The 15,565-nt window shown below is 38.0% G+C and overlaps 1 protein-coding gene and 1 long non-coding RNA gene across 2 annotated transcripts; one reads left to right on the plus strand and one right to left on the minus strand.

Annotated features, from left to right (window-relative positions):
- Positions 1-937: 937 nt before the first annotated feature.
- Positions 938-2,852, minus strand: LOC144583339 (uncharacterized). Its single transcript, XR_013537080.1, has 2 exons — positions 2,747-2,852; positions 938-1,367 (listed from the first exon to the last, which is right to left on the minus strand). It is a non-coding gene; the product is annotated as an uncharacterized LOC144583339 (long non-coding RNA).
- Positions 2,853-3,111: 259 nt separating this feature from the next.
- RAB21 (RAB21, member RAS oncogene family) lies at positions 3,112-15,362 on the plus strand. Its single transcript, XM_020804808.3, has 7 exons — positions 3,112-3,517; positions 11,033-11,092; positions 11,230-11,337; positions 11,692-11,755; positions 12,616-12,670; positions 13,578-13,666; positions 14,332-15,362. Exons 1-7 carry the CDS (start codon positions 3,338-3,340, stop codon positions 14,469-14,471), a joined length of 696 nt encoding a protein of 231 aa, XP_020660467.2. The 5' UTR covers positions 3,112-3,337; the 3' UTR covers positions 14,472-15,362.
- Positions 15,363-15,565: the final 203 nt, after the last annotated feature.

The raw sequence follows: 15,565 nt of genomic DNA on the forward strand, positions 1-15,565 counted from the left end.
TAGATTCTCTACAGACTGTAGAATGTCTGTCTCTTCTTCAGTCAAAACTGAGAAAGGGTCAGTGGGTGTTCAGTTTCATGTAAAGCTTGAAAAAAATGTTTTTGAACCACAGCTCCTACCTAGAAGGTTCAAGCAGTTGGGACTGAAATCTGCTCTGCAGCATCATTCCTTTTGTCATTGTTTCATGCATCCTAATCTAGACTGGCATGAACAAGACCCCAGGGCATTCTTCTATTGAGAATTGTTAAAAAAACAGGACATTCAACAATCCATTGAAAATAGGTAACCTTGTGCATGAGCTTAAGTCTTAAATTTGTTCTATAGTAATACAGGGGGATGAGTGCCATCTACAGGTTTTTCTGGGTACTTTTTGGAACGTGCGATAGTGGACACACTGTACGAAATCTAATGCAACTAATGTTCAACAGGAGGCATAGAAGATATTTGAAAATATGGTCACTTTGCAGTGTCATGCTGCTTTCTAAACTGTAGGGCATGAACAAACGTAAAATAGGGAAGGGAGCATGAGATGATGAGATTTTCATAAAGAAAAAAGATTATTATGCACTTAGATGGTTTTTAAATTTTTTTAAATTTTCAAATTTGACGCTATGAAGTTTGTTTTTCCACATGAAGACGTATCACTGCACTCTTTACATTTTATATTAATGTTGTTTCTGCTTTTTCTTAAGGTAAATTCCACTTACCAAAATTCTATTGACCAATCCAGGGTTTGGCTGGAGGGCTCCAAGACTGGAATACTCTGGGTTCACCCAGGTTGTCTCTGGATTGCACTTGCACAAGTGTCGCTACTGAAAACAGCAGGGACTCCCCCCCCCCCCCCAAGTTAATAGGATTTTACTTTGCAAACCACAGGGAAAAAGGAATTATTCTTTACTCCTTAAAGTCATCAAGACAATAAAATTGTTACTACCTATTTTTCTTTTTTAATTAAAAGATGTGAAAACTGTACTGTATAAAAATTTGGCCATGTTGCTTTGACCATGAATGGCTAATCTGAAGACTTTTCAGAACTGTTAGCCTGTTTGAGTGTGTGCAACAATGGTAAAACAAAAATAAAAACAAAAGTATTGTGACATTTTGAAGGCTAACAGGTTTACACTGTCATGAGCATGTTTATGAATGACAATGTACATCTGTAGACAGATGGATTGACATATTTAGCCAGAGGTTTATGTATGAGTGTACTTTTTGAGTGCTGAGAACCAGTGAAGAGGATTACATTTTGAGATTTCAAAATGACAATAATAGTTGTTGCTTATAACAGTATTATCACCTTGAAATTTCATCTTATGTGTCTTCATCCATCTCCACTGATAATGCCAGGTATAAAAGTCAGGCTTTTCCTATAGAGAGGAGAGATACCATAAATAAATCGATACCCTGGCTTCTTTATTCTTTATTAAACCTGCAATCACCATCATGCTAAGCCGTCTACCTAAATTTGGTGAGATGTTGTTGTCCTTTTAGGGATCTCATCATCTCAAAAATTTCCTTTCTGAGACTGACTCTATTTAATATTCCAAGGTGGATTGGAGATGTAATAAAGAACTGGGCACATATCTGCACTTTTGGTGGGAATGTGAAATAATACAAAAGGACTTTAAAAAAAAAATAGAGAAATATTGGAAGTCAACACTGAAGCATAATAAAGACAGCATTGTTATTAACAGATAATCATGATGTAATTAAATAAAAAGAGATGATTATAAATATGATAATAGCTGCTCAATTACTGATAGCAAAAAACTAGTAGAAGAACTGGATTTTTTAACCACATGAATGGTATTGTTTCTATTGACTGGCGCTGAATCTCCAGAGCTTCGACTGCTAATCTATTTCTCATCTAAGAATCAGCATAATGTGCCCCCATCTTTCCTTGACCTATGCCCAAGATGCGCCTGAAAGTCTAGGGACAATAGTATATCTATTTCCCTTATCTAATGGTATGTATATGTGTTTTCTTCCTGGGCCCTGATATATGGCCTTTGCTCTCCTGCTCCCATGCTCTAAATCACTGGAAATGTTACAACAATCATTGCTGGTTTCCTCCTACTAGCATTCCAATGATGGGCCATCTGTTACATCAAAAGGTAGTTGGGGCCAGGAAGAAGGGCTACATTGTTATTCAACATCAGCTGTAAATGCTTCTTGGTCAGGTGTGAATGTTTCAGGGTTAGGTTTCCGGAGGGCCTGTGTCTTCTCTCCCCCAAGTGTCATGTCTAAAATCCAATTTCATTTTGCTCCGGTATCAGTTCAATAAAGGTATCACCCCTAACTCTTCCAGTTTCCTACAGCAAACCTTCTCACTCCAACCTGGAAATGGCAGGCTTAATATACTTCACGACCAATGAACTACAGTCCAACTGTAGAAAATTTCCCTTTAATCGGATGGTCAGCCTCAACCAAGTCCTTCACCAAATTCTCTGGTTTAGCATGTTTATAATGTGTACTAGAATGTCAGTCTTAGGAGCTAAAATGGCTTTTATTTTTAGGCGTGCGAAAAGCCATTTGGGGTACCTTCTGCTTCTTCCCAAAAGCATTTTACCTGCAAACGTCACACCCGTTTTTACTCAGCCGGGAAGGAAGGGGCCTCCACTAGAGCCTGTACGATTTCCTTCAAGTAAACCTCAGCGTGATAAGGCTGCAGAAAGGTATCCCTCCATATAAAAGGCCCATGCAATCCCAACCACTGGGGATGCCTAAAGCGGTACAGTCTGCGCACCTGGGCTCCCACGTCGCCCCGCCCCCCGTTCTGGCCTGGCTTAGACGCTTGCAACGAAGAAAACGTGTAAGTGCAACCATTTGCACGCGCCGAAGGAAGAATGATTGAAGGCAGCAGTACGGCCCTGCCCACCCGAGCTCGCGACCTATCGTATCTCTCGACCTGGTTGTCGCGCTGCCCCCTCCCTCCCTCCCTCCTTCCCCCCGCCTTCCCCCCGCCGCCCATTCTGGCTTCCCGAGGCAATTCTGGTTCCTCCCCCTTCCCTCTCTTTCCGTTTTTTGTTTGAGGGGGCGGGCCTTCAGAGGGCAGGAGCGTCGACCCGCCTGCGGGATGCCGCGTGACCGCACGTCGTGGGTGACGTAGGAGGAAGAAGGCGACGCCATTAGAAGGAGGCCGAGCGAGGCGCCTGGCTTCCCGGGAAGGGTGTTCCTGTCTCTGTCCGGCTGCGTCTGCGGGCGGCCTCCGCCTCGCCTCCTTCCGTGCGGTGCCCGGTCCTTCCTCGGCGTCCCGTCCCGTGAGAGACGAGCGGGGTTCCTCGGTCGCTGATGTGAGGCCGCGGCGGCGGCGGCGGCGGCCCCCCTTTCGCTGCGGATGGCGACGGCAGCGGCCACTTCTGGCGTAGGAGGCGGCGGCGGCGCTGCTGGCGGCGGCGGCGGGCGAAGCTTCTCCTTCAAGGTGGTGTTGCTCGGGGAAGGCTGCGTGGGGAAGACCTCGCTGGTGCTCCGCTACTGCGAGAACAAGTTCAATGACAAGCACATCACCACCCTGCAGGTAGGTCAGACCGGCCTGGTTTGGGGGAGCGGGTTGTGCCGCCGGGCATCATATGGGGGGGGGAGCAGGATGGTGCCCTGTTGCTCCCTTTGACCTCCCTGCCTTCTCAGGGGGCTCTTCTTTTTGTCGCGGGTTACAAAATGAGGGGTGCCGCTTGGATTCTTAGGGCGTAAAAGTTTCTAGGCTGGGGGGGCACGTTGCTTTTTTGTCTTGCATGAAATGAGTGCCGCGTAACCACTTGTTTTCATTACGAGCTGAAAGGGAAAACAATATATTTATGGAGAGCCAGCGTGGTGTGTAGATGGAGTGATAGACCAGGCCTCAGGAGACCTGGGTTGTGTGAATGCCTGCTTGTGGGGGTGGAAACCCTGTTTGGGATGACACAGGTAAAACCACTCCTTAAATATCTCGCATACCGTGAAAACCCAACTAGGGTTGGTATAAATCTGATACTTAATATCGTTATTTCATTGTTGGTTGATAGGATTACTAAACCTGAAGAGATGGGTGTGTTTATAATTCTGCAGAAATGTTGAATGTTATAGGACATATTTAGGAGTCATTGTTAGAACGTATAGAAATGTGAGGTAATCTTTAGTTCGTAGGCATGATAAGCTTTTTGCACCAACCTCCATCAGATAGTAACATGTGTATCTGGTATTTAGCAAGTTTGTTCTTAGCTTTTCTGTATCAGGAGGAGAAACTTTGGAAACAGCGACATTTAAAAACTGGCACAAAATTTTGATGTTATTGAGAGGAAGTGCTTTGAAGTAATGAGTTGAAACTTTCAGTAAGGTGGGTTTTGAAGATGAGAATATGTTGGGAAACTGTAGCTTTGTGGTCTTTTTGCAACACCCTGAATTTCCTGAAAAAGAAAATGGGATAGAAAACAGAAATGAGCAAATGAATAGTGGTGTTTATTGTATAAATCCCTGAATCATTGGCCTGTTTGTCTTTGTGTGTTTCAAAGATTTAACATATAGAGAAGTAGAGTTCTTAAATAATCCTATTGACCTATTCTTCCACACTTTAAACATTTAAGTTTCTGTTATCAAGCCAGGTTCTTGTGATTTGAAATTGAGACTTAAATTGTACATAGTTTTTTGAAATTGCCTGTTCAATTTCAGCTCTCTACTGAAGGTTGAGGTAGCCATTGAAACGTATTCTGTTATGAAATATTGTCTACACATTTGTATGTGGGGGTATCTGAAACCCTTGTTGCAGTTCATATTCTTGGGTCATAATGCACTGTTTAGAGACATAGCCAAATGAGTTGTGAAATCAAGTCTATTTATATTACAGAGTTGGGCATTCTTAAGAGCCTTTTGAAATCAGCTCTGCATATGATCAGGCTACAGTGGATTTGTTTGTAACACTCACTCTCTCACACACACACACACACACACACACACATACAGAGAGACAGACAGACAGACAGGGGGCCAGTTGCTTGGAGAAGGCAACTACCCACACTTTCAGAAGCAGAGATCAAGCCTTTAATGGACAAATCACTGTGTTCTTTGAGAAAAAAGACATCTCTGTGACACTGGAATATCAATGATGATTTGATCTTTCAATAAATTTGATCTTTCAAAATAATGTATAATTTTTCCTAGGTGACATTAAGGACAACATGCAGTCTTGTAATTATTGTCATTTTGTAACAAACAATGTATGGGATCCTCCTTACTCCTTCTGTAAACATGGAAATTAAAAACTTCAGTCAGCTGTAGAATACTGTCAGTTGTACAGGTTTCTTTCCTGTGATACTTTGAGCAATTCTGGACATCTTTCTGTTGGTGTAGAAGTGCTGAAACCCTAGCAGCCCACAGCTGGTAGTTGGGTACTGCATTCTAAGAGATGTCTTTAGAAAGGAGAAGAGGAAGGCCTGTTTCAAGCATACATTGCTTTGGGTAGCTTTCCCATTCCCAGAAAAGAGATGAGTACAACAATGTGTTTCAATAATAATAATAATAATAATAATAATAATAATAATAATAATAATAATAATAATAATAATAATAATAGCTTAGAACTTCTGTTGCTGGAAGGGACCGTATAGATCATCAATCCCAGCCCCTGTCAAGGAGACACAGTGGGGAATTGAACTCCCAACCTCTGGCTCTGTAGCCAGATATTTAATCCACTGAGTTGTCCAGTAGTTCATATAGCTTAAGCTTAACTTTTTCTAATGATCTAATTTTTTTGACATTTTTCCTGCTTTTTCTCAGTGCATCTCAAGCAGCTTATACAATCCTCGCAGTTTGCTTTACAATTTTATTTGTACAGTTGTCTTGCGGTATAAGTTATATTGAGAGAGAGATTGTGTTATCCCTTGAACTTTGTGGCTGAGTAGGGATTTGAACTTGCATCTCTCCCTGTCTCAGCTTACGGATGCAGGCCTAACTAAGCAAGATGGCCAGGGGCTGCCTGAATTGACACTAAGCCAGTTGTAACTGTGCTGATTCCAAACACATCCCGGCCTAGGGATGTTGTAAATGACTTAAATACCCTGATCCTAGCCCAGATTTGTGCTGGCATAGTGGCTGTGAGTCTGGCAAGTCTAAGCTGAGAACTCTTTCCTTGCTCCTCCTTTCTCTACCCCTGTTTTTGGCTTTTTTGGCAGCTGATTCCTGTCAACAGAGCAGTTTATTTATTAATTATTTATTTATTTAACTTATATGTCACCCACACTACCCAAAGGGGTCTGGGCTGCTTACAACAATTCAGTTCTGCTGCCAGGTCTGAAGTCAGCTAGCACAAGCGCAGTAAGTTGTGCAGGAACAATAAGCTTTTGCCCATTCCAAGCCCACAGCAGTTGATATATTGTTGAGTTTGGATTACACTTTGTCATGGCAACCATACTGTCATATTTTATCATATGAAGAGCTACAGTTTGGCAGTCTAATATGTTTATTCTCTTTGGATCAGAATTGACTTTGTCATTGATACTGAGTGAAAGTAGCATCTGTATAACTAAAGGATTTAGTAACTGCATCTGATTAGGAACATGAACATTTCTTTCATTTTTCTCCAAGTAGATTTGACTTAAATCATAATTTCATTTAAGTCACTACTCAAACTTGATTTAATGTAGTGATTCACTTGCACCAGACCTTTGTGAATGATATTTATCAGAATTATAGCAAACAGGAACAGTCTCCTTGGTGAGACTGACTCTACTTGCAATAATTTTCTATTCATTGGCCATTCCAGTACTGTATCTGAATGTGTGTATATTCAGTGAGTGAGTGAAGTGAGCATTGACTTTGCCTACCCAAAGCAGCACAAGGGTAGTAGGTGGGATAACAGTTTGAAGAATCACTCGAGGAAACTATTATAAGCAGTCCTGGAGATTTTATTCAGACTTCTCAGACTTTCTAGTATTATATTATGCTGAGGGGAAAAAAACTTCCAGAACTAGTCAGAGCTGGAAAATAGGGTTTATCATGTCTATTTTTTTACCTCCACATTCTGTTAACACACATGTATCTCTGGTGGTATATTGTAAATTCTGATAGTATCTCGCAGGCTGACTACTTGAGGAGTTAGAGGTTGACCTAAATCTATACAGAAGCATATAGAATTCCACAAAAATAAGGCTCGTTTTAAAACTTGTAAACATATGATACCTGAAATCCTGTTTCTTCATGTAGTAAGTTGCAACTAGAGTAGGCCAATTGAATCAGTGAATATTTGGTGATTCAGTTACTTGTAAATCCTAGTGATTCAAGGGGCCTACTCTAGTTGCAACTTATTACACTAAGCAGTAGGATTTCAGCCACTGTCTCGTAATATAGAATAGAAATTTGATTTAATTTGAATGTATAATTCTCATTACATAATTAAATCTTGAGCTGTAACACATTTTAAATTAAAACTATCATTGCATGGGGTTCTTTTAAAAAACAAAAAACACATTGTAACAATGAAAGTTAAAAACATGAGTTACCGTATTTTTCTGTGTATAAGAGCCCCCCCCCCTTTTTCTAACGCCAAATTTTTCTTCCAAAGAAGATTGGGCATCCTTCAGTCTCGAGAGACGATGCAATAAGCTCTGAATAGAGGACTTGGAACAGCATCTAGTGTGCCTGAGAAGGCCAATTCAAGAGTGACAGTCCCTTCCACATTGAAGACAAGTACAATTTGTCCCCTGTCCAGTTCCCTGATTTTGCTGGTTTCGGGACTGCCTCTTTGCCTCTGCCTGCGGGACAAGTGTCTCTTCAAAATGGGAGAGGCCATGAAGCACCGCCTGCCTCCAGGCTAAAAAGCAAGAAAGTGGAGGTGGAAAGCAGGGATCAAAGCACTTTGATACCTCCCCCCCTCCTTACTTCCGTGTATAAGATAACCCTCAATTTTTAATCTAAGTATTTTAGACAAAAGTATCATCTTATGCACAGAAAAATACGGTAAATTAATTTTGTAAAAGAAGTTAAAGATGTTTTAATCATTGATGTTTATCAATGCTGATTCTTCTTGTGCTTCTTAAAATATCTGTCCATGTTCTGTAAAGGGCTGCGTGACTTTTTTTTTGCCCAGCATGGAAATCCATGCATATTACAGTGTATTTATTTTGTAAATTACACATTTTAATGGATTTTCCTTATGTATGCATTTCCTCCACTGACTGTAGCATATTTTTACATATTTTTAAAGACATAGATTTTAGTTATCCACATTTTTCAAATACACATGGTTTTGTAGACATCTTTTTCTTTGCTGAAATGCATCATTTGAGAGTCTTAATAGTAGTAGATATTGCAAAGTTAAATTAAAAAAACAAGAATTAAATTTTTTATTTAAAATATGTGTTTATAAGTGCATGGCTCAGTTTGAAATATTTAAATGCAGTATTTCCTATTATTCTGTGTTTGTACATATCACTTTTATGTAATGTTTCATTAGTCTGGACTAACTTAGTTATGGTGCCATTCAAGGCTAAGTAAATTAAAGAGTGTAAAGTCATAAGATGTCCACAAGATCTGACAGTATGGTGCTGGTCTAGTCAGATGTTAGTGATTACTACATAGAATTAATTTGTGGCTTTTTGTTTGAAATAAAATCCACATGGTATCACAGTAGACCGGAAAGGTGCTGCTTTTTTCTGATAAGTACAGAGAGATAAAGATGTATCTCTATTTATCCGGATGCCTCCTGCCAACACAGTGCCGCAACTATGAGCTGTCTGTGTGTTGTCTGGAAGAAAATAGGGGAGCCTGCTAGTTCAGTGCTATATTTTGAACAGATAAAGAGCCATTGAACTACAGTCCACACATTCTTGTGTTACTGAGATTAATGCCTGGAGAGTAAGAAATTTCCTATTTTGGAAGAGGTCTCTGTTTTTCTGAACTCGGCTGGGCTAATATGTTATTTTAGTATGCACACAATATATAGATTATTGGCCTGTTCAACTCACAAAGATGTAGAACTGCTGTGCATTTTGAAGCCATGGAAGAAGTGAGACATGTTTTTCCATTTGAGAAATGGCATTTTGGAGGGAAAGTTAAATACATGCAGTGCAACTTTTTAAGTAGTGTCAAAGCTTCCTTTGCTGTTCCTTTACTATTCCTTTACCGCGCTGGCCAGAATCCTATTGATATTTGCTTAAGGTTTGCACAGCTTGCTGCACCTAATTGCAGCTAACTGAAATAATACCAGGGTGTGTTTTGCTTGCGCAGTTGGGCATGTGACAAAAACATGCCCCTGTGCTTTTTAATTTATCCATGGGGAGTTATACAACCCTTACACAAATACCAGTAGGATTCTGGCCACTGTGTAACATCATACATGAAACATCGTACTGTAGTTTCTATGGACGGAAAAGAGCAGATACGGATTAAATGGTTTTCAATGTATTCCTATGGGAAATGCAGATTCAACATAAGAACTTTTCAACTTGAGAACCACCTTCCAATACGGATTAAGTTCTTAAGTAGAGACCCCACTGTACTTTGTTATGTTTATTAAATACGAATATATCAAGTGTTCTCCTTTTCTTTAAAGTGCAATACACTTTGGGTTTTTCCATCTAGGAAAACACGAGAAAACAGTTTATAATGGTAATGGTAACCATCAACATTGTCATAAACAAATTGCATGGATTTGGACCTAAAGTTTTATCTCCATAGACAACATTAAAACATTTCAAAAAGAGAGGAAATGATACAGTAAAAAAACAAAAAACCTCTACCTGCAACACCACAAAAATGATAAAGCACAATTACTTCTTTCAGGTTTAAAGCAAAAAGCAAAGTGTGCTGCTTATATACCACCCCATAGTGCTTCAAGCACTCACTGGGTGGTTTGCAAGTTACAGTAATTATGCAGGCTACACATTGCCCCCCCCCCCCAGCGAGCTGGGTACTCATTTTACCAACCTCGGAAGGATAGAAGGCTGAGTCAACCTTGAGCCGGCTACCTGGGATTGAACCCCAGGTCGTCAGGACAGTTTTGGCTGCAGTACAGCGGTTTGATTACTGCACCACAAGGCTCATAAGTTATTTTTAAAAAAGCAATGATTGCCTCTATTGTAAGCCGCAGAATAAGGGCCACCAGCCTAAAGAGCGAAAGTTATTGAAAGCTGTTTTGATGAATTAGTGTGTGCTAATTCTTGGTTTAAAAATCAGTCACTCATTCTAACTGAGATGGTAGTGAGAGATTTTTTTTCACCATCACCTTACATTCCATTATTTCCCCATGTGAGCAATGGAAGCAAGAGAGAAGGAAGGAAACATTATTCCCTGCCTATTGTTTGCCCTTTAAGCTTCTTCCAGAGATTCATGTGGGGAGGTCACAAGTAAAATAGACACATGATATCAAGTTGTGAACTGAAGGGGATTATAGTTCAATAATCATACTTTTTCCAGTTGCTGTTTTCATGCGTACTGAAGAGAAATTTGATTATTACATACACATGGGTCCTTTAGAACTGATGTACTGTTGCTTTCCTATCTGTAATTGTCTATACTTTAGTACTGTATCAAATTAAGGTGTGGGTTGGTTCTTTGAGCTAATTTTTAGGCTATAAAGGCAGGGAACACTAATAGATTATGATACTTATTTTTTAATTATGGGAAAACCTATGCAGTATCTTTTATTTTTAATTTGGTTCTTAAAGCACATATTTTTTTATAGTAGTAATAAAGTAATTTACTTGGTTCAAGTACAGACAAAATAAGCTGTAATCAAGAGAAAGAAAAGGAATATGTTGAAATAATTAAATCATAGAGTAACAAAGGTATAATATTATCATGTTACTTATTCCAAAAGTTATGGATCTTTCAGTGAATAAATACCCATTTTGTTCTTTCTTGAACAAATCTTCCTAATCATTCAGAAATCTGCACAATTTGAGTCTTTTGTAATCACTTTTAGCAAAAATGTGTTTTGCTTCCCTGTAGTACAATCTTTTTTATTTTTATCTTTGGCTATAAAACATGTTATCTTTGGCTATAAAACACTACTTTGATCAGTGTAACTTAATATATTTAATGTGCGATTGTTCTTCATTTCTAGGCCTCTTTTCTAACAAAGAAGCTGAATATTGGTGGAAAAAGAGTAAACCTTGCAATATGGGTATGTACATATCCCATTACTATGTGTCTAAGAATAGAACATTATTTGCCACAGTAAAATATGAAGGACTATCAAATTAGCAGTGATTTTGTTTAGTAGTTTAAATGAGAACTAACAAATATCTTTGCTAAATGCAGGATACAGCAGGGCAAGAAAGATTTCATGCATTGGGTCCCATTTACTACAGAGATTCTAATGGAGCTATTTTAGTATATGATATAACAGATGAAGACTCTTTTCAAAAGGTAACTATACAGTTTTGAAATTAAGTGTAATGCTTATTTCATATAAGTCATTTCTTTTTTCTGAAATCTGTTCACTTTCAGGTGAACTATGGCTACTATGTAAATAATTAAGTTGTGCTGTAGACACCATTTGCATCATTTTACAATGTAATCTCATATATATTTGCTTAAAGGAAAGTCTTATTTTGCGGGGCTTATTTGTAGACAAGTAGGTATCATTTGCAAGCCTAATGTTAGAAACTAAGATACTGGTTTGTGTCAGTGTTATACACATTAATTAGATATATTCTTTTGAAATTTAGAGCCTCTGGCAATAGCAAAATAAAATAATTACAATTACTCTTGTCTCTGCAGGTAAAAAACTGGGTTAAAGAATTAAGGAAAATGTTGGGAAATGAAATTTGTCTGTGCATAGTTGGTAAGCTTTTACACATTACTAAATAGTTGAAGCCTGTTTTTTTCAGTTTAAGTGTTAATTTTAATTTCAAATGATTGCTCATAATCAGGGTGGATTAAAAAAATCAGATTTTTTAAAAAAATTGGTTTAAATTTTTAAAATAAAAAAATTGATTTGATTTAAATTGAATCCACCCTGCTCAAAACTTCTAGAAACCTTCTTTTGAAACAAGCTGCAATTTACTTAATGCTGCTGTTTAGGTTGATGAAGGGTTTTTTCAAGTAAAATTAATTATGTATCTTCTGGAGACTACTTGGGAAAACACTGAATGACTGTTTAAAATTAATTCTGAGTGCAACAAATCTGTTGTGCAGCTGCCATAGCTTCCTGTATGATTGACAAAGTGAATACATTTTGAAGAGTTTGTTGCAAAGTGATGTAATAACAGCTCTTTAGGTTGGAAGAGGAAACATAGCAGGGTCTTGGCTGCTTTCAGTGTCAGCAGGAGGAATTGCAGAAGGATCAGAATATGCTGTTTTCCATTCTCATTGCATAATAAGCTTATTAATCATATTTGATATTCCTATTGGTGCTATTGGATATTAAGTGGGTGGGTACAGTCTGAGCTTGAGTCTGTAAAAGCCTGAGCAAATATGTTAATGATAGGACACTTTGGAGGTCAGTTGTTCAGTGTCTTTATGAATCGGAGGCCACTTGACAACTTGTAAGAAAATTTTGGAGCAGCATAACCAATGCCATCTTGGGCAGGGAAATGAAGATGGAAAGGACTGTATACCTACCTGAAAGACAGTACATATTTGTTGAGCTCATAAGATTTTCTAGTATATTGTAGTCACTAAGGATGTCTGAATTCCTGACAGGTAACAAAATAGATTTGGAAAAAGAAAGACATGTTTCCATCCAAGAAGCAGAAAGGTAAGTTTAAGTTTCATAATTTTCATAATAAAACATAATAGTGTGGTGACTGTACTGTATTAGGTGGAAACATTCTAAGGTGGCAGTGCTCAGTTTGATTTAATATTTTCCCAGTTCTACTATTTTATTTTTATTAAAATGTTTTTCTTCTTGAAATACGGTGTAAGGAGCTTGGATGCAACAGAGGGTTATTAGGATCCCAGTGGCCCGTAAGTTGCTGTCACTGGTATGTGATGTAGCTGTTGGTTTGTATGTTAAGACAAATTTGACATCTTCAAAGAAACGTAGCACAGAGGTCTGGAGAGGTCGCAGAGGTGCATCGTGTCCAGTTCCTTCTGGCTTTTTGGACAGGTGTGGCTGCAGTCAGGCTCTAAAATCCCTTGCCTTCAACAAACAGGCAAAGACATTATTATAGCCACTCTAATTATAGTGTACAGTACTTTGTTCTAGGTTCCCCCCCCCCCCAGTTTGATATTTTTATTTGTCGTAAATTTATGTTTCACATTTCTGATAGATAGATAGATAGATAGATAGATAGATAGATAGATAGATAGATAGATAGATAGATAGATAGATAGATAGATAGATGTTAGTCTAGAGGGGCGGGGTAAAAATCCAATAAATAAGTACAAATAAATAAATAGTCTGTATTTTACTGTGAGCTGCTTTGAGCACCATTTGATGGAGATAGTCAATATAGGCTTATTTAATAGGTAACATCCTAGTTAATTAATAGAAGCTGCAAATAGGTTCTGCTTTAACAGCAGTTACAGGCATGGGCCTTTATGATAGTCACTAAAGAGACATACATTTTATGTTTACTCTAGCATTGACTTAAAAAGTGAATAGTATGCCTGAAATAATTGCTATTTTTTCAGTCGTATGCTGAATACTTTTTTTTTTGCAGTTATGCAGAATCAGTGGGGGCAAAACACTATCACACATCAGCCAAACAGAATAAAGGAATAGAAGAACTCTTTCTTGACCTGTGTAAAAGTAGGTGTTTTTTTTGGTGGCTATGGACTGCAAGCCATTGTGTTGCTGTAATAAAAGAAGCCTTTAAAGCATAATGATAACTGATTAGTGTGCATTATTTATTACTGGTTTTGTATTTTTAGGACTTCCATTCCCAGAATTTAGCCAGCATCCCCCAGCTAGGAGAGTGAAAGCTTCAAAACCAGAAGGGGTTAGATCTGCCCTTCCTAGCTTCATGCTCTTCCTATTCAGGTTTTTCTTCAAACAGCAAGAAAAGCAAATCCCAAAGCCTGTTAGGCTATACAGAGGCTGCCTCCAATGGAACTATATTTCCTATGTATCTTTGTAAGTTGCAGAGTTCTTTGTGACTCTCCTAATGCAGTGGTGTGCTCTTCTTCCTGTTCGAAGAAGAAGCATAAAGGGAAGTCAAAATTTAAGAATGATCTATATCACTAAAAAGGCAAAATGTTATTTGCCATAACTACTGAATCATTTGGAGGTTGTACTCTTTGCAAAAAATTGGGCTTCAATTCATACAATAGATGGTTAATTTTCAAACATTTTTAGAAATTTCTCAGTCAATTTTACTAATGTGATTTTAAGTTGCTTTTGTGACTTGAGCATTTATACAACTGTGTCATCTAATGTATTTCTGTGTAATATAATGCAGTATCTTTGTATTCTAGGAATGATAGAAACTGCCCAAGTTGATGAAAGAGCACGAGGCAATGGTTCCAACCAATCAGGAGCTGCAAGACGTGGAGTACAGATAATTGATGATGAGCCAGCTGTTCAGAGTAGTGGAGGGTGTTGCTCCTCTGGATAATTACATAAGACTGTGCATCTCGCCCCTTTAGTGAAGACTGCCGTATTCAAATTCTCATTCTTTATCAGTGCAAAATTGGAATTAACAGTATTTAAAATCATTTGTAACAATTCAGTACCATTAAGTGCTAAACTAGTGGAGTATGTGACCAGAGAATTGGTATTTTCTACAATGGTTAACAAAGCAAACCAATGGCCTTTTTACATATTTCTTTAATAATGAATAATATTGCATGTGGGAAAGACTTATGGCTTCATTTATATTTTAAATGAGATCATTATTTAATAACTTATATACATATTAGAATGAGACATTTTTTGCAGCCCTTTGTATTTTTGTGGTAGATGGAACTGTATCACTTCAAAATTGCAAATTGATTTCTTTTTAATTAGCTGATACCTGGATACAATTTTTGCAGGGATGGCATCAACTTATAACTGTCTGACTACTTTGATATATTCATCCTGTACTCCATGCTGGTAAAAAAAAATATTGTAAATGACATTAAATATTTTATCTGCTTTTACAAGTGCAGGTGCAGAAATATGTACATTAGTCTTTTTGATTATCGTGAAATGAATAGCAGTTGAAAAGAGAAATTCCATTATCTACTGCTCACTTCTTGTTAGCTTGTGACAATTCTTTTTGGCTTCTTCTAAAGTTTACACACTTTTTTGGAAACATTTCTCACAAGTACTAGTCTATAACACTTCAGATCCAAAAATCTAGTTGGAGTGCTGTGAACTGGTGCTACTTTGTTTCTGCTAATAGAGGTTTGACACAGCTAAATATTCAGCTGCTTCAGCTATTTATGTCACACAGGAATTGAATGCTATCTGATGGTCCCGTTTATCTGATAATCACTAAACAAGGCCGGCTTGTAAAACTTAAGTTGTCTTATGTCTGTTATTCTTTATGTAATGTTTTTCTTCCAGCTGAAAAACAAAATTAAGTGAAAATAACTTTGCTGTGACAATTTTCTTTTTATAGGCCATTAAAACTGGTAGGAATACAGCTATTGCTTTTGGATAAACATTGGTTAAAAACCACTTAATTGTTTTGTGGGAGGGATTTTAAAATTTCAGAGTCAACTT

Source organism: Pogona vitticeps, chromosome 5, assembly GCF_051106095.1.
Source record: "Pogona vitticeps strain Pit_001003342236 chromosome 5, PviZW2.1, whole genome shotgun sequence".
Taxonomy (NCBI): Eukaryota; Metazoa; Chordata; class Lepidosauria; order Squamata; family Agamidae; genus Pogona; species Pogona vitticeps.